The sequence below is a fragment of the Urtica dioica genome, chromosome 4 (genome assembly GCF_054948205.1).
Source record: "Urtica dioica subsp. dioica isolate 48M chromosome 4, U.dioica_male_clone48M_v1_H2, whole genome shotgun sequence".
NCBI lineage: Eukaryota > Viridiplantae > Streptophyta > Magnoliopsida > Rosales > Urticaceae > Urtica > Urtica dioica.
Window position 1 is genome coordinate 2,800,854 of NC_142759.1, and position 19,627 is coordinate 2,820,480.

At 37.8% G+C, this 19,627-nt stretch overlaps 2 protein-coding genes across 3 annotated transcripts; one reads left to right on the forward strand and one right to left on the reverse strand.

Annotated features, from left to right (window-relative positions):
- Positions 1 to 1,500: 1,500 nt before the first annotated feature.
- LOC149399269 (Zinc finger C-x8-C-x5-C-x3-H type family protein) lies at positions 1,501 to 8,902 on the reverse strand. Its single transcript, XM_089612476.1, has 5 exons — positions 8,756 to 8,902; positions 7,450 to 7,542; positions 4,942 to 5,430; positions 2,495 to 4,640; positions 1,501 to 1,941 (listed from the first exon to the last, which is right to left on the reverse strand). Exons 3-5 carry the CDS (start codon positions 5,379 to 5,381, stop codon positions 1,912 to 1,914), a joined length of 2,616 nt encoding a protein of 871 aa, XP_089468602.1. The 5' UTR covers positions 5,382 to 5,430; positions 7,450 to 7,542; positions 8,756 to 8,902; the 3' UTR covers positions 1,501 to 1,911.
- A 1,481-nt stretch (positions 8,903 to 10,383) lies between these two features.
- LOC149399270 (phosphatidylinositol 4-kinase beta 1-like) lies at positions 10,384 to 17,914 on the forward strand. 2 transcript variants are annotated; one of them, XM_089612475.1, is made up of 16 exons: positions 10,388 to 12,239; positions 12,533 to 12,721; positions 12,806 to 12,854; positions 13,214 to 13,346; positions 13,550 to 14,054; positions 14,394 to 14,474; positions 14,552 to 14,671; positions 15,177 to 15,246; positions 15,374 to 15,471; positions 15,553 to 15,657; positions 15,897 to 15,950; positions 16,175 to 16,318; positions 16,546 to 16,599; positions 16,683 to 16,757; positions 17,024 to 17,107; positions 17,209 to 17,914. In XM_089612475.1, exons 1-16 carry the CDS (start codon positions 10,749 to 10,751, stop codon positions 17,308 to 17,310), a joined length of 3,354 nt encoding a protein of 1,117 aa, XP_089468601.1. In that variant the 5' UTR covers positions 10,388 to 10,748; the 3' UTR covers positions 17,311 to 17,914. The 2 variants fall into 2 exon arrangements, 1 of the variants encoding a protein (XP_089468601.1); XR_016296567.1 differs by lacking the exons at positions 16,546 to 16,599; positions 16,683 to 16,757; positions 17,024 to 17,107; positions 17,209 to 17,914 and having other exon boundaries at positions 10,384 to 12,239; positions 15,540 to 15,657; positions 16,175 to 16,269.
- The last annotated feature ends 1,713 nt before the right edge of the window (positions 17,915 to 19,627 follow it).

Sequence of the window (19,627 nt, forward strand, 5' to 3'; positions counted from 1 at the left end):
TGCTAGAAGCGTGTCCTATAATGTCAAACTATATTTTCTGCTTGCAACAAATTATTTCAAAATAGGTTTTGAAAAATTCCGAATTTATACGGAAAATGTAAGCTAAAATGGTTTAGGTTAGACTTATTTGCTTTTGTGGTTCCTAATTTTTATGAATACTAGTAGATTGATTATTATTATTATTAATTTTTTATTTTTTTTTTGGAACGTGTAGTCTTAGAACTTTAAACACTTGGATTGTAAGCTACATTAGTTTATCTTTTTTTTTTTAAGGCAGCTTAGCTGCAGTGGGGATTGAACCCACGACCTCCACACAGGAGGTGGTGTGGAATTACCACTAGGCTATCCTAGTTACCACTACATTAGTTTATCTTTTTGTCTGACTTCATCAACTTAATTTTTTATGCAATGTCAAGTGGGTGACTTATATTATACCTTAATTGTTAGAGTAAAATGACTTGTTCATGGGAAAAAATATACTATATATATTCATATTCAACCATATATTTGTTGATCACATAGTATACTTCATATTTCATTTTATTTTATCTATGTTTTTTTTTTTTTTGCGGCTTTTTACGTTGGAGCTGCTCATTTTATCTCAAGAAATAATTTCAAATAAGTCGCGCACTTGAGATTTTGTTAGAAAAAAATATTTGACAAAAGTTATACTAAAATGTATAGGTGTCAAGATTCCAAAGTAGTTTAGACTTTAGAGATGACTGAATATAGACCAGTCTGCTAGAAATGTACAATTTAAGGACCGCAATTGAAAATATCAAGAACAAGAGCATATGGAGAGTAAATCAAACGCAATTTAAACTGAAATGAGAACCAGGTACAGGTTATTCCCTTCTAAATCATACGGATTCATATCTCAACGAGGTTGAAAATAAATTAATTAAGTTATATAGCCACACGGTTATGGTGAATTGAGATATAGCCCACCTTTAGTTAATTTCTTATAAATAGCCAAGTAGACATATTAACAGATTAGTAAAAGACTTATTTAACACAGCTAAACATGTATGAAATATGTAGTTAATAGGTTGCCAACGTTTGTAAATTGGCTATTTACAAAGTATTTACCAAAGGTTGGCTAATTTACAATTCCTATAGTTTAGGTGACTTACTTAGCCAATTTTTTTATTATACATGATTGCAGTTTGAAACTAATTGATTAGTAAAATAGTCATTTCAAAGTTGAAACTAATTGATTATCAAAAGAGTTAAAGTTTAATTTTTTTATACAAATAGTAAAAGTTACGGTAAGGTATTTCCATCTTGCCCATGCAGTTCAGTCGGCAAAGCGTAATACGGTAAGGTATTTAGTGCATGAATTAAGAAGCTTTTGTTACTCTTTTGACAAATTGAAATATGTCTAGGTTAACACACCCATCTTTACACTTCCAAAACTTGTGTACGGAGAAGAAAAAACCTTGTAATAATGACACCACTTTCAACTAATTAATAATCATATTGATTTTGTCGTTCAGACAATTACGAATTTACCATGATTTACAAATTACACTCAACCATATGAAACTAAAATGGCTTACACAAAATTGATCCTTACAAAGTACAGATTATATTACATACCAAGCCAAAAAAAAAAAAAAACCTTGCAAACTGATTATTATCATAATTTAAAAAAAAAAAAAAAAAGATGATCAAGAAAGCTAAAAAAAATTATAAAAAAAAATATCTTACATCTACCATCGATATGGTTGTGACTTGTGAGGTTAGTTGGGCCTGATTACCGACTAAAAATGCATTGAAATTCAAAACCATGAAATAATTAATTTAATTTTTAAAAGTAATGTCTACAGAAGCATAAATACAACGGGAATTTCATGTTGGCTTTTGCATATGGCACAGATAAATAAGAACTTCGAACTCCAAATTACTCGTTCAAGCCTTCTGGTTTTTGTCCACATATGCCTGCAGACAACATTGCAAGACTTGTAACAAAGTATATACTAAAGAAGAAATAATAAAAATAAAAATTCATGAATAAACAATGCCTTTAAGGTGGTTTTTGGTGATACCACCTAATTTTGTTGGTAACCCGGGATTTTTTTTTTTTTTTTTTTTCGTTTTCCAGTGTGTACCAGGCATTGAATTGCAAAGTCTGAAATTCCAGCACTTTTTTAAATGTAAAAATAACAATAATTTTGTTGAAAACCGGCGAAAACTTTCAAATAGGAAATTTTTATTCCGCTCGTCATTTTCATTGGCAACCGGCATTTTAGTAAAAATCCTTAAATATACTTCTACTCTATGCACCTAATAACAAAAACAAGTTGTGGTTTTGTTTGATCAAAGTGATTGCCAAATTAAAGCTTAAGATCATTTAACACCAAGGTAGTGCATAGAGACGAAAAAATGTATTATATGGGTATTCGAGCTAAAAACCGTGTATTAGTAGAGACTAGAGAGAGAATAAAATCAACATTATAACAATTAGCAAAATGCATGAGAGAAGCGCTCTCACCTGAACGAGTTTCGTAAGCTTCTCCTTTGAACTCGATAGGTAATGATCGATCTTCTCTTGGGTTTGGGGAATATTTCCCGGCTGAACCGTTGCAGTCACTTTATCGACCACTTTCTTCACTATCGTCTTGTAAGCATCCTTATTTATCTGACCCTCTTTCCAGCTCGGTTTCAGGAGCTCTTTGACATATTCCACGAGCGCAAACTTAAATGCTCTAAGGCCCTTTACGTCCTTGTTCTTCTTCCCGTCTTCTTTCTCTTCTCCGTCCAAGGGTTCGGCGGTTTCTTGAACCTTCTTGCTCTCTTCTCGCGCTTTCTGGTTTCCGGTCTTTCCTTTCTTCTCTGCGGCCTCACCGCCTGCCTTTGCCTTCGGTGAAGTCAGATTCTGCCGCTTTTGTTTATTAGACTCACCACCATCCGGGGCTGAGTTTTGCAACCGCGTTTCGGGTTTACCATCTGAAGGGTTGTTGCTGATTTCAGCCCGAGACTCTTTGCTATCTTGTACTGGATCATAAGTGTTGCGCTGCTGCCCAGTGGCTTGATCTAGCTGAGGAATAGACGAAGGAACCGGAAAAGTTGACCCTTCTGTGTTGGCAATGAAGGAAGGGTTGTTGGAATTAAGAGCTGAATAAATTTGTGGAAGTGGCTGCACGGTTCCAAGAAACTGCACCAACGAGGACGAGAGGCTCGCGATGTTAAGGGGTTCAGAGACCGATATCTGCGCCAGAGACATTCCAGGGTTGGGCTGTGGCAGGTTCACATCCTGATAGTCTGGCTTGTTTACAGATATTCCCTCTGAAGGAAGCAAGTTGTTCTGTAGATTTGCTAGGCTTAATCCAGGGCGTTCGCTCGGGATCGCTGCTTTAAAAACGCTTGCTTTCTGACCATTCTGGTTCACAATCTGCGTGGTCGGTGTGATATTACTGGAGACATTTAGGTCGATGATACCCGAGCTGATATCTTTTCTTACCGCTTTCGTATCCTCATACGGCAATGCGGTCGAACTATCGTCCCTCAAATCAGGCCTCGCTCGGAAAAAGGGCACGGCATTTACCATTGGTTGTACAGCCGTGGCGGTGCCATTGAACCGGCTTGAATCCCTATCGATAACACTGTGTTTTCCATTCTTTACAGTCGTGTCCTTGAATGATTCTGAGCGCCGAAGATCTTCTTTCACGGCATTTGAAGCCGGGGCTGTATAATTCCAGTCAGGAGACATGTTCATATCCTCAATCCATTTCTCACTGTGTCTCGGCCCAGACAAGCTAACATTGCTCGCTCCAAGACTGTCTGTCTTCCTCGGAAGGGCTTCCTTTTCGATGCTTTTAGTCCTTTCATAACTTACATCCGGGTCCGGGGTAGTAGTAGCAATCTCGTTACTCACTCTATTTCTCATTCTATCGTTCATAGACCAAACAGCACAGTCGCGATCTACAGACCCATTTTTCCCGTCGATTTCCCCACTCACCCTATCGTTCCACAACGGGTTGGCAACAACATCATCGGATTTGCGACCCAAGGCCAACTTGTCATGCGATTTCCCGTCGGGACTTGAATAACCCCGAGGAGCGTGATGAGAAAACCGACACTGGTTCCCGTTCCTGCAGTTTCCTGCAGCAAAGAACCTGCAAGGAACGTCGCTACTCCTCCGATATTCATTCTCGACACCTCGTTCCGTGGAATTGTCTATCTTCCTTCTGTCGCTTTCCCTTTCCCTTTCCCTTTCCCTTTCCCTTTCCCTTTCCCTACCACCACCTTCGCTTGCCTTGTTGGCAAACTCGTCCGAAGCAATGTGGTGGTCGAACCGGCACGAGGCTCCCCTTCGACACCTTCCTTTGAGAAACTCGGTACACGGCACGGACGGTCTCTTTGGTCCGTAGTCTCGAGAATCCATACCGGGATATTTTGAGCTCCCTCCTCCTTTCCTCTGTCTGCTGTCCCAGTACTCGTCGTAACTTTTGTCGGCTTCATGAACAAATGGACAGCTGTTGCCTCTTCTGCATCTCCCAGAAGTAAAGTCCTTACACAGTTGATTGGACGGCCCTGATCGGCTTCTATTTCTATCAACATACACCGGATCACGTCTAAGAGAATGTCCAGGGCTCCTGCTTCGGCCCCTACTCCGACTCCGACTTCTACTCCTATCCCTGCACACATAAAAATGACAAAAAGAAATCTATTCAACACCGAGTTTTGCAAATAAAAGCCCATTTGTACAGGCCAAGCTATACCATTCACTAATTCGCGAAGTAGCTAAGATATTGTTCAATCATGTGAGAAATAGCAAACAATTATTTCTGAAGGGAAAATTTACATCACCTAGAGGAGGATTATAGTAAATATAACCAGAAAGTGCGCTATCCAAATAGAAATTTAGAAAAAACTAGAAATAAGAATAATATATTAGGGAATGGTTTAGGAAAAAAAAAATTACAAAACAATTCCAACCTCCGGTTATTCCATCCACTTTTAGGTGATTGGCTATGACTTTGGTGCCTCCATTCATTAAGACCCGGAGACATTCTAGTGTCGTAATCTATATCCTCTTCCCATGCCATGGAGTCCTCTGCATATTTGTTGCGATCCTTATCGAATTTCTCGTTCTTATGAGAGCCACGGGTCCCGGAAAAAGGCTCTTTAGCTGGAACTGCATTATCATGCTTAGATCTTGGATCATTCGACTCTAAAGTAGACCACTTTGAACCATTACTACCACCAAGCTCCGGAGACTGCCATCCGCGCCCACCTTCGCGGTGATAGTATGGTCTGCCTGATTTTTCAGACCAAACATCATCTTGTATACGTTCATCGTCAAATTGACTCTGGTCCCTTGAATCCCATTTAGAAGATCGCTTCCTTCCATTTCCACTTCCACTCATGTCTCTCATACCTGAAAGAGCTCCTCTGTCACTTGATCATATGCTATATCTATATAACCTGAAGGTACGAGAAAAAGAACAAACTTGTGAATTTCAGACAGAGAGCATACCCAACGCAAGCATAAACTGAGAGGAAAATCACTCTTTCCCCTTTACATTATTAATTTAAACAGCTTTAAAACGACAAGGTAAAGCCATATCTTTTGCCCATACATTCATTTTATACTTTTCCATATAGAAATTAATTCCAACATTAGTAGTATTCCGACCACCTTGGCTAAAAATATATAATTACATAAAAAAAATTAGACGACTGACTTAGCTTAAATTACAAAGAACGACATTAGTTCGGTTGCCAGCAGCAACAAATACTACACTCTTGAGAAAAAATATATTGCACGTTTGTTTGGGAAAAAAAAAAAAAAAAAAAAAAAAAAAAACTCTTCCTGCATATGCGATAGGTCAAACCAAGAAAATGGTTTTCCCATGAGACAACTAGTATTACGTATCTTTGTTTATCCAAATCTCACTAGTACAACAACAGACATACTCAGAATGGCTAAACTTCTTTCCAAGAAAATGGTTTTCCCATGAGACAACTAGTATTACGTATCTTTGTTTATCCAAATCTCACTAGTACAACAACAGACATACTCAGAATGGCTAAACTTCTTTTCAAGCTACTTGACGCACAAAACCTGATTCATAAAACTCCTTACTTTATATCTAAACACTCAAGTAACTTGGTGGGTTTACTTAGAACCAGGTCCTAAAACTCCTTTTTTCTTCAAGCTTCCCCCAAGAGACATACTCAGATACATTGTCAAGCAGGTTTCTTCGCTGCGGCCCAAATAAGCTGCAACATCATTTGATTCTTTCACGGACAGGTTTAGGCAAGCCTTTTGCATAAGTTTATATTTAGCTTTGGCACTTCAGAGATAACTTGCATGTTCTCCCAGCTCGCTAAAGATGGATCTATGATGATCAATGTCATAATCGAACTCGAGTTGGGCAAGCTCCAACACCAGGAAGTCGACTTTCAAGACAGTTGTCACCTACTATTGCCATGTTGAGCCAACTAGAGAGAGCGCTCACTGCCAAGATGAATATGAAAGGAGAGAGGGGATCACCTTGCATATAACCACGTTTGTTTCACAAGGACAACCATTGATCAAAACCGAAAAAGATTCTGAAGACAGGCAGCCCCTAATCCATGGCCTACCTAAAGCCTTTTTTTCATAACAAAATCCAAAAAACTCCATTCAACTCTATCAAAGGTTTTTGTCAAAGTTTATCTTCAACGATGCACCTTTATATTGGGCTCGCTTGTGTCCCTAGATCACTTCATTTGCTGTCAAAATCAAATATCTTATTTAAAACTCTTCCACCCAAGCTCCTTGTTCGCTAAGCATTGTTTACACCATGATTCCTTTTATTCTCTCGGATAGCACCTTTACTATAGATTTGTAGAAGGATGAGACCAAACTGATGGGGCGAAAAAAAAGAAGCCAACTTTGCTCGAGTGGATTTTCTTAGAAAAAGGACAGATGGGTTTCCTTGGTGTCGTTATAAATAATCTTACAGTTCCATAATTCTTGCAAAACTTTATGCAGATCCTATTTACTTGTGTCCCAAAAATCTAGGAAGAATGTGGCAATGTATCCTTCGAGACAATGAGATTTGTTGCGCGCTTCCGAAAACCCTGTCTTGACCTCCTCCGCACTTGGCCTTCTCGGGAGAGATGGGTACCGATAGACATCGACCCAATCACAACCCTTTGACGAAGTAATGGATTTCCCCCTTAGTTTGACCAAGAGCATTCCATAACCCATTACAATTGATCCTTGTCTTCCGACCATTGGATTTCTTGCTAAAAACTAGACAGCACTGATTTATCCTAAACACCATTTCTCCAAACTTATATAAATAAGAGCACATTGTAAGTTCACGCTAGAAGTCTTGTCTACCGTCTTTTTTTTTTTTTTTTGAGCAAGTCTTGTGTACCATTCCGAATGCTAATACTATATAAACTAAAGAGAGCAGAGAAATTTATTTACAGAATTGTAAAGTAGTTTACCCGCACGACTAAGGTAATGAAGCTGCCAACAGACTCAGCTCCCTCCCTCAGAATCACGTTGAGCTCCTCATAAGTTTTTCCTCTACCATTGAACTGTAGAAAATAACAATCCTGGGTTAGAAAATTGCTAAATAATACGCTTAAGTTAAAATTAGTTATTATTACTCTGGCTTGTACACGTTAATGGCAGAGAAAGCCACAACACTAACTTCCCGTACTTAATTTCACATAAAGCTCATTTAATCAAGGAGAAAAAACAAAACAAAAGGTAACTATGTCATTGAAAAGTTCAATGACGAGAGACGACACCAGGTCGTTCATTCATCGAAAATGGTATTAAAAAACTTGACTGGTTTGCCTCTATGTATCCACTGTAATTGTGACTAGATAAATTACTGAAGCAAAATCATTCATGCAATTCCTTTGAATGAGTATTATTAGATCCTTAGTTCCATATGCACAAAGTTATTCACGTAATCACTTTAAAACAATTTTACTGAAGCTTATAGCTACCGATGAGTAGAATGTGTATAGCTTAATTCAATAAAATTGCTACAACCTACAAGCCACTGCAATCACACACCCACAGGCACTGGAAATAACTAAGAAAGGGTAATACTGACTACTGAGCCAGACCAAATTGAAAGGTGTGAAAGACAAACTTTAAAGCCAACAAAAAATATATACATAACACAAACTCCGAGTAATAGAAAACAAAACCACATGGAAGTATAAGCCTAGAAACATTCACGAAAGAAAAAAGCCAGTCTGTTTATGGCTCTAGACGAACTAATACATGTGCCTACCCAAATCATTTAGATTTTTGAAATCCAACTTTGCTTCTAGGTGGTACTAATTGCAACAAAAAAGACTTCTATGTATTTATATATCATATTATTACAGACACAGGCACATACGGAGAGAGACGCCAAAATCTCATGCATTACTTTTATCACCCCCACACTACAACCTCAATTTTTCAACTATACGTAAAGCTTAAAGAACAGTGCAGAGGAAAATGCCATCAAAAACCATAAAAACTAAACACTATCAAAAACAATAAACCACCTTTATTTCTTTATTCCACCCACGATGTTCAAATGCAAACCAAACAAGTCCCACAATCTCTCGATTTCTTTATAGAGTATGAGTAAACAGAAAATACCAAGAACGCTAAATTAAACCTCTTTACTGTCGAATTTCTAGGGTTTTCCACTAAAATTAATTAAAGCGAGCATAATATCTAGGGCACAGAATTGAGAAAATAAAAGTTTAAGAAGATACGGATATAGTAGGGATTCCTTACCAAGAAAGCGATGGACAAACTCTCCGACGACGATACGGCGGCGCGGCGGCGCGGCGGCGAGTGCGTCGAGAGGGTTTAGGGTGCGAGTGAGAAGAGAGGGTATTATTGACCGTGGCTGTGTTGGAGTCAAAGCGAGGGAATTAAAATGGGAACAAAAGTTTTTTATTTTTATTTTTTTATTATTTGAAGTCTTTCCGGCTTTTATTTTATTTTTGTGTGTGTAAAAAAAAAAATGCTTATCTAATAAATTTGCAACTTTTTTTTATTTATCGGAATTTACAACTATTTAGTAAGACAACAATTATCATTCTTTTAAAAAAAAAAAAATTAAGGGGTATGTTATCTTCTTTAGTCCTTAGCTAGCTCAACCAGTGATGTTAACTATCTCATATAGTTAATTTTTGTGTAACACACAAGTGTGATGATTTTAGATGATAAAATATTTTTGAGAAATACGATCAATAACTTGTCAAAGCGAATTATAAAAATAATATAAAAAAATTGTTTAGTTTTCAGAAAAAAAAATTATAACCTTTTAAAGATCAAATTATTATTCTCCGTCGTCATCAAATATTATTTTTTTTATCATCGAAAAATGTCCAATAAATCATATATTTTTAAATGTACGATCGATCATATTTTTTAAATATTGTCTCTTAAATTGGTTAACTTTCACATGTTTAAAACAATCAAATTGTCGAGCTTTTAAATGAGAGACAATGAAGATAATCACTTCTATAGTGACAATTGAGGGTTGACGGACGTGTCGGCTCCAAAGTTTTTCTTTGAGAGGTTGGGATGACCATAGTAAGAGTTTGAGTGAGCTAAGTTCTTTTGTGTGAGACTAATACGAGAGAAAGATCTCGTGAATTGCTATTATGATTGTTTGGGTAGTTTTGGGGTGATTTTTTTTTTTTCGTCAACTTTTTGGTGGCTTATTATTTGGATGTTATTGTATATGTGTTTTGTTTTATTTGGTTGTGTGGTTTGTTTTCATTTCTGATTATGGAATCATTTTGTGAGGTTCTTTTCGTTTAAAGTTCAAGGCTTTTGGTCTTGATCATGTTCACCAATCAATTATAGGTTTTCATTCAAAAGGCTGATATTGTATTCAATATTCAAAACGCAGGAACAATTTCATTTGATTCTACTAATGGGTTTTTGAAAGAAATAAGATAGATCAATTAAGTAAGAGAGATCGAACTATAAAAATAAATCACTCGTGTTGTTCGATAAAGAAGAGGAAAAGAAAAAAAAAAGTTGAGAGGGATTGTATTTCATGGATCCCAACAAATAACATAATTTATGAATATAATTAACATTATTATATAACATTTATAAATATAATTTATCATGCATATATAAAGATAATATAATAATTTTATTACAATAAACATCAATCATTCTTTCTTAAATGTTCTCTTGATTTTTTTTATCTATTGGATGGCTCTTGATTTTTTTTTTTCCTTTAATGGTCACTCACTATTTTTCATAAAATTTTCTCAACAAATATTTTTTCTAGGAAAGTTTTTCACTACCCGAAAATGATAAGAAAATGACCATGTATTTACTGGGTAATCTCTCACAATTTATTGGGGTTTCTTTCAAACGGAAATAATTAACGCAAAACAACGACAACAAGATTACTTGATTAATAACATTTTGCTAATTACGTTTTTTCACATCCAACCCCCTTTTTTTCTTCTTCTTCTTCCTCCAACAACAAGAGAAACGACGATCAGCTCGGCAACAGAAGATCCAAATCCCTCTGATATCAAAACGCAGTAATATTTCCGTCGTTTCTCTGCCCTCTAACTTCGATCGTTTCGTCTGTTCGCCGTCTCTTCCTTTTTCTCACAGAGGTTCTATTGATTCCGAGGAAATCAATCTCAGAGAAAGACAGCGAAAGTGAGGGAGGGAGAGAAATAGGGTTAGGGTTTTGGCTCTTGAGCTTTTCGGAATCGCGAAGCGCCGGGCTAGGGTTTACGATGATATGTCGAGAATGGTGCGGATTCCGGGGCTGAGTCGCGGCGAGTCACACAGCGAGTCGCCTCGCGAGATTACGAAATCGCGAGTCGCGAACTTGCCGAGCGAGTCCGGGGACAATGGCTGGCTCATCAGGTTCTTCGACTCGGCGTTCTTCTGCGAGTGGATCGCGGTCAGCTATCTCTACAAGCACGAGCACTCCGGGGTCAGAGATTACCTCTGCAACCGTATGTACACACTTCCATTGCCGGGGATCGAGAGCTATCTGTTCCAGGTATGTTACATGATGGTCCACAAGCCGAGTCCTTCGCTTGATAAATTCGTGATTGATATATGTTCCAAGTCGATTAAGATCGCCTTGAAAGTGCATTGGTTCTTGTTGGCCGAGCTCGAGGACTCGGACGACAACGAAGGGATTGGAAGGATTCAGGAGAAGTGTCAGCTTGCGGCGACTCTGACCGGAGAATGGCCACCGTTGATCCGTCCTCAAGTTGAGCCTCAGTCCGGGAGCAAGAACCAGGTTTTGAACCGGATTTTGTCTTCGAAGCAAAGGCTCTTGTCGCTGAAGTCATCGCCGCCGCCTTCTTCCGTGAGCGGAAACGAGGCAGAGGATGGCTCGGCCAGGCAAGTTCCGCCATCTCCGGATGAGAAGAACGTCTTCAAAAAGCTCATCCCGGGACCGAAGGTGAGGGACGCTTTGCTTTTTCGCAAGTCTGCAGAGAGGGAGAGGGACGAGGATGACGAGACTGAGAAAGACGGGAAAGGATTCTTCAAGAGGCTGTTGAGGGATAGCAAGGGCGAGGATGATGGGAGTTTGGTCTCGGTCTCGGTCTCAGGTTCTGGCTCGAAGATTCGGGAGCTCTTCAGGAAGTCGTCGGAGAAGGAGAGGGACGAGGATGATGGGGCTGAGAAAGAAGGGTTCTTTAAGAGGCTCTTGAGGGACAGTAAGGGAAGCGCCGAGGATGAAGAGCTTTCTACGTCCGCGTCAGGTTCAGAGGGGTTCTTTAAGAAATTGTTTAGGGATAGCAAGAGTGATTCGGAGGATGGTAAGGTGGTATCGAAGTCGATGGAAGATGATGATAAGGAAGGGTTCTTCAAGAAGCTGTTCAAGGAGAAAAGTGATGACAAGAAGGATGGAAATGATAGATACAATGAAGACGATGAAGTGGTTATTAACTCCGAAGAAAGACGTTCAAAATCTACTGAAGATGATGAAAAAGACGGCTTTTTCCGGAAGTTCTTTAAGGACAAGTTTGAGGACAAGAGGGATGGGAATGATAAAGATGATGGAAGTGTCAATGGGGACGAAGACGATCTTTTCGAATTTCCATTGTTTCGAAGATTGTTTAGAGTGCACCCAGAAGAAGCTAAAACCAGTGTGGCGAATGAGGGCATGTTTGAAAGCAGCCCAGGAACTGAGAGCTTTTTTCGCAAATTGTTTAGGGATCGTGATCGTTCAGTTGAAGATTCTGAGCTATTTGGTTCAAAGCAAAAAGAGGTATTTATTTATTATGTAGTTACTGCTGTCAAGCAGTATTATTAGCATAAACGCTGTTTCAGTTATTTAGGTGTTTTAGTGGCATAAAACGAACAGAAATATTGAATTCAAACCTTTTTATAATAATATCTAGTGGTGACAATGCCAGTGTAGTGTAACACTCAAAATCCGTAGACTCCATTTTTAAGGAATTTTTACAGCCATATTTGGCCCGGCCCTTCTTTACTGGTCAAGGAATTAAAAAAAGCTATTTTTTTTTTAACCCGATATTTAATTCTTAACTTATCTGGCAGAGGAATCCTGGTTTGCCCAGACAAAAGGATGAGAAATCAACTGCAAAACCTCCCCTTCCGAATAATGCATCGCAGCTCCGCAAGGGAGCCTATCACGAGTCATTGGACTTTGTGCATTCATTATGCGAAACATCATATGGCTTGGTTGATATATTTCCAGTTGAAGATCGCAAGAGCGCTCTTTGTGAGGTGATCTAAGGTTTATAAATTATTTTTAATGTGTTGCTTATTCCTGTATTCTGTTTGACATGTTTTATTCTTCCTGTTGTTCAGTCTCTTGTGGAAATCAATCAGCATCTTTCCGATGCTCAAAAGAATGGAGGTACGATACAAGCAAACAAACTCAAATTTTAGAGGGTTGTCAATTGATTTTTTTTCCTTTTGTCTCATATTTGTAAAACTGATAATGTTTTCGTACAAACTGCTTTCATTATAATCACTGTGAGTTATGTGCCCGCCTAAGTAAATATTCAAAATATGTGTACGAAACTGCTAAAACTAATAATATTATATACGTATCGAAGTTGGGTAACCACAAATTGTCAGCACTTCTCAAAGATTGTTCTGTTTGGCTTTAGTCATGTTCTACGTTGCTTTAACATGTATCAAGTGGTGTATGATACAGCGTGTCTGTTACTAGGGTTTTTCATATCTTTATTTTGCTTTGTCGACCCTTACCAGGTGTTTGCTTTCCAATGGGAAAGGGAGTGTACCGTGTGCTTCACATACCTGAGGAAGAAGCTGTGCTTTTAAATTCTCGAGAGAAAGCACCTTACATGATCTCCGTGGAGGTTTTGAAAAGTGAAACACCCAGGTACTAATTTTACCATAATAATTAGGTTTTTTTTTTCTTTCCAAAGATGAGATTTTACAGAAACAACTTTTCTTTGTGAAATAGTTGTGAGTTCTTTTGTTGCAAATAGATAATTTATCAACTGGCAAAGTGTTATTTGTTACTCAACGAAATTAGAAGTCAATTTTTATTCTCTAACCCACATAAAATGATCAATATTTCAGTAACCCAAAGGACACATCCAGTTCTCAAAAGCTTTCTAGAGGAGGAATTCCCTTGGCAAATGGAGATGCCCTTTTGCAGAAGCCACCACCCTGGGCATATCCATTATGGACTGTTCAAGAGGTGTACCGTAATAGTAATGATAGGATGTCGAGCTCTACTGCTCATGCAATTGACCAGGCTATGACTCATACATCAGAGGCAAAAGTTAAATTTGTAACTGTAAAAATTTCCATGGAGAAAAAGCATTCTCCTAGTCGTTCCAGGGATAGTGAAATCACTGAGTCCCACTCAAGCATCCATTGCGCCAATACTCAGCCATTTAAAATAGTATCAACGAGCTGTCAAAGTGACACTGGTGGAACTCAAGGATGTGACTTGGAGTGGGTAAGAGTAGTGCTGACTGCAGATCCTGGTCTTAGAATGGATGACATTGAAGATCCAACTCCACCTCGTCGGAAGGAACACCGCCGTGTTCCAAGTACAGTAGCTATAGAGGAAGTAAAGGTTAGTCTTATGTCATACTGTGAAAATAAGCGCTATTTTATCTGAGTTTAGGCGTTATCAAATGGAGAATCTATTACAAATTCCTTAAATTATTTTTAAGATTTTATTATTACATTTAGGGATTTGGAATTTGTTTGAAGAACTTGATTGCGTTATATTTTCACTATTGGTTCTAGAACTAATACTCTTTTTCATTTTATTTTTTTTATTCCATTATGTTTCATTATTTTGTTATGCATTATAATTGTCTGGCTGATAGAATAGCGTTCATGATGCTTCTAGTTCTAGAAAAGCTCAATCTTTCTTATGTGTAAAGCTTCTGCAATGAATTTTATCCAGGCTGCGGCAGCAAAAGGAGAAGCACCTCCTGGACTCCCGTTGAAAGGCGCGGGTCAGGATTCCTCAGATGCACATTCTAGGGTAACATGATTTTACGAAAGTTTTGAACTTCCTATGAAAAGTTGGCTTACGTTTTGTGTCTCATTATGACCCAACAGGTTAATGGGGCCACTCCTAACGCTAGCGATGCCTTGTCTGGTGAGCTTTGGGAGGAAAAGAAAGAGAGAATACGCAAAGCTTCAGTCCATGGAAAATTGCCTGGTTGGGACTTGCGTTCTGTAAGTCCACCTGCTTAAACTCTTCTCTTTGACTTCAAAGTCCTAGCTAAATTTCAAATTTTACTTCTAATGAACTTGAAAAGCAAGGTGTAAGCGAGCATAAGTGCACCAATCATCTACAAGCAATAGTCCCTTGTTTCTTAAAAAAAAAAAAAAAAAAAGTGCATTAATAAAAGAATTGTGGTTTAATGTAAGCTTAAAGTTTCGTGTTGGGTTTACCTGTAGCTCAATATTTTTTTTAGAGGAAACTAAGATTTTATTGGTAATGAAATTGAAGAATACGAAATGAGATGTTCGGAGACCCTTGAACGGAAATCGGACTCAACGCAAGACCTACACGCCTACTTATAGCTCAATCTCATTGTAGTCTTTTACTTAAGGAAATTCCAGGAACACTGATAGAACTTCAATTACAATGTTTAATCTGCCATGATCTAGGTGTGTTATACAGTCATGCTTGTAAAAAAGTTGACCCTGGAACTTTTTTTTTTTGCTTGCTTTGTAGATGATTGTGAAGAGTGGCGATGACTGTAGACAAGAGCACCTGGCGGTGCAACTTATTTCTCATTTTTATGGTTGGTTGACTGAGCCAGACTAAAGCCGAACTAACTCAATATAGCGTTTATCAATAATTTATGGGTCAGATTTCAACCTGTCATTTACTTCTCTTGTTATAATTTTCAAAGTAATTTTTGGTGCTAGATATATTCCAAGAAGCTGGTCTTCCCTTGTGGTTGCGTCCGTACGAAGTCCTAGTTACATCCTCCTACACGGCACTAATTGAAACTATTCCAGATACGGTAATACTACTAGTTCTTTTTTCCCCAAGTAATTGGCAGTATTGAGTTTGAATCAGCATTTTATACAGTTAGTGGTTGCAGGCCTCAATTCATTCTATCAAAAGTCGATATCCCAACGTAGCAAATCTTCGTGATTTTTTTGTTGACAAGTACCAAGAAAATTCTCCAAGTTTTAAGCATGCTCAGGTAATTTTTTAATATGGTATCCTCTAGATGACATGCAATCCATTAATGTCAATTACAGATCTAGACTAGCCTGGTATTGATAAAAACTTTCCTATTTAAAAAAAATAGCTGGGAAAAATCATGAATCCTTAGTTGCGACTCCGTTGTTACATTGCATTGTCTAAATATTTATTTTTAGCTGTAGTTTTTAGAACACCGGTTGATGATATTATTTGTTTTCATCTTCTGTTTTGGTGCAGAGAAATTTTGTTGAAAGTATGGCTGGATATTCCCTAGTGTGTTTTCTTCTTCAGGTATTCTATATTACCACTTTTATTCGTTATTGGTATCCAAGAAAGTATTCACAGTGCTACGCTGCGAAGGAGTTATGTCAAGCTTGCAAGTAGAAATCTCTATGTCAGAGTTTGATATGCTTTCTATTTACAATTAAAATAGTAAACTTAACCACGTGTCCCTTGAACAGTTTCTCACTTTAACATCCAAGTGGGCATTGATTGTTGGTGTTTTTCTGACCCAGATTAAAGACCGGCACAATGGAAACCTTCTATTGGATGAAGAAGGACATATTATACATATTGATTTTGGGTTTATGCTTTCTAATTCACCCGGAGGAGTAAATTTTGAGAGTGCACCGTTCAAATTAACACGTGAACTTCTAGAGGTAATGGATGACTGTTTTCATCTACCTCTATAATCATCATTTGTGTTGCCGAAGTGGCTGGCTAAATTGACCACCAGCAGTTTCCGTCGCTCTTAATTACTATTTCAGTCCACTTCGAATACTATCTTCGAAATTTTCAGTTCATTGGGCTCTTTTTCTATTGTTTCGATTGCCTTCTTTCATTCGGCTGGTTTTTGTCAAGTTGTTTATTAGTACTATTCTTCCAGGTGATGGATTCTGATGCCGAGGGAGTTCCAAGCGAGTTCTTTGATTATTTTAAGGTAATATGCAGCAGCCTTTTCACCCGGACAAAAAATTATGATAAATGCACAGAGAATCCTCAGAACTTCTTTTTGGTGGTTAGGTTTTATGCATTCAAGGATTCCTTACATGTCGAAAGCATGCCGAGCGAGTTATTCTTCTTGTTGAAATGTTGCAGGTAATAATACCAACCTGAACTCCCCGTTATTCCTCTACTTTATGCATAGTCTAGTTATACATAGTGGCCGTTTCTTCCAAGTTAAATGATTGAACAAATAATTTTACCGTAACCAATTCGAGGAAAAGGGTGTATGCCGAGAGGATATTGAGATTTCTATCATTTAGATAATAACAAGAAAACAGTTTGATATGTATTTTCACTATCATTTCCACATATACCCTTTTAGTATGCTTGGTCTCGAAACAACTTTGTTATTGTGTCAGGACTCTGGTTTCCCATGCTTTAAAGGCGGTCCACGTACAATACAAAATCTGCGAAAACGGTTCCACCTTGGTTTGACAGAAGAGGTTAGTGAACTATCGTCATTCTTCTCTGTTGTGGTTGTTATACTTGTATTAGTAATAACACGTGTATCGTTTTTTTATTTTATTTTGGGGGGTATTATCAGCAATGCGTCTCCTTGGTCCTTTCCCTAATTAGCAGCAGCTTAGATGCTTGGCGGACACGGCAGTACGATTATTACCAGAAGGTCTTGAATGGAATATTATGATGTTAGGCAAGATCTACATATATATATGGATCACATGATCCAATTTTACTCCAAAAAGAAATGGGCACGGTGAGTATAGAGATCGATCGAGGTTGTGCTGTCACTGGACTCGGTTTTCATAACGGCTAACTGAGGTCAAAACGACGATTATTGCCTAGTTTCTCTCCCGTGAGGAATCCGTGGTGGCTTTAAATTACTTCAGCGGGAATTTTCGTGTTCATTTTTTTTCCGACCATGTACAGATGATCCCGGACTAGAGGACCCGTGAAAAGAATCGAAAGAAAGAAAAAAAAATATATGAAGGGGATTGATGAGGAGGCAAGTGTGACCGGTTTCTTGTAACCTTTCGGTCCCTTTTCGAGGTCGATAGAAGTGTTCAAAGGTAAAACCGTTCCCGGCTCAGGGAAATTTGTGTCTATTTGAGTGGTTTATTTGTTCTTGATTCTACTTCTTACATAATGTTATGCTGTCATAGCAAAATTTCAAGTGCCTAAATGTGATTGAATCGTGTACCAAGAAAAAATATTATTGGATAGGTAACCCGATGAATAAACTAAAAGAGAAGGATATAAGAATATTAGTTATCCGTGATCACGGGTAACAGATCTATTTGGTTATTTAGATACTTGCTCAAAATAAACAAAATAAAAGAATATTTCTATATGTTGGAAAAATATTTCGACGGAGTAGCTATTGATTAATGAAAATGCAGACCAAAAATATGTTGCATGGTATGATATTTAAAAATATATATGTTCACAACTTCAAATCAAATCATTATACTAAAAGTACATAAATATTAGCTCGACAAAGTTTGAAATTGAAATACATACATCTAGGTGATCAGTCCGGAAACTGTCATAAGAAAATTGGGACTCAAGGATAGAAATCCTAAGAGAATCTAGGTATTCTAGCAAAAGAGGATAAATTTGGAGTCTAAGTCCGCACTCCCTAAAGAAAATTTCATAAACGCAGCAATATCCTTCTTGGATAGTCGCCATGTTGAAATTATCACCCGGTAGAGCGAGGCTGACTTCTTCTGGGATATCGAACTCCTCAAAATATCCCTCTAAATCCTTTCCAGTACAGTCGTTGGGGATCTCAGATCCCTAGAAACCTCATCTAATTTCTCGGGAGTCGACATTTCAATTATAGCTAAACCTCGAGATTTCACCAAAAGTTTGAATTAAGCTCAGAAAAATCTGGGAGAGAGATTGGGTCGAACTCGAGGAACCCAAAGACGAACTGAGAAAAATCATAGAGGTCTAGAGAGAAAAAGTTACTAAATCGAGAAAAAAAGGAGAACTGACCTGGAAAAGTCCCTAAAGCCGTATGAAAATGAGAGGATGAAATGAATAAAATTCCATCTCCCTATTTATTGACGTCGATTGAAGAGCCTATCACGTCAATAAGCATTTGGAAGGTGGCCTATTGGAAGTGACACTTCTACTTCCTTCCAATAGCTACCATGAAAACAAACACACACGAGAGATAGAGTCACATAATAATATGCTAAACAGATCAGTCACATCCAGTATTTCAGTCCTAGCATTAAATGCGACAACAAACTCATTCAAACTCTTTGACACCAAAACTCGACTCTCATTCACTTTGTCGAATCCCAATCCGCTAAGCTCCTATCGCTCTTCATGGAGCGCAGAGAAGAACTCTAGTCAATCATGAAGAATGGAAGATTTCACGACTCATGCTTAGGCTCAGCCCTTGTTCAACGCCGACGAGCTCATCGACTGCGATGGTAAAATTTTCTTTACTTTTTGGAGGGACACAGATTTGAAGCTTCAACCTAGTGTAAATGTGACATACATGGGTTATATGGAAAGGCGGCAAGCTCATAAGTGGACTAATATATTTGACTAAATTATATTTTTTGTTGGAGATGGAAAAGATTTGTATGTTGTAGCAGCACTGCATTGTGCATATCATAATTTCTTAATTACTAAGCTTAAACTCTCAATAAAATAAATAAACACTAACCTAGACATCTCGAATAATTTTCTCTTTTTTGCTTTGTTTTGTATAATAACATGGGCTTTATCAAAGCCCAACTTTTTTTTTTTTGCATCGCTCGATCGCCGTCAGCAAAGCCCTTGCTCACCGTGGTCAAACTTCTTTTACCCATGTACTTTCTCTGATGATTCATCCACTCCAGCGTTTTTCGTTTATGTACCACAACGAGCACAATTACTCATTGTGAGAACCTAAAACATAGTTGAAAAATGATGTCGAAGAATACAAAATAGAAAAAAAAAAAAAAAAAAAAAAAATATTAATAATTTTTTATACCTTTCTAATAAAA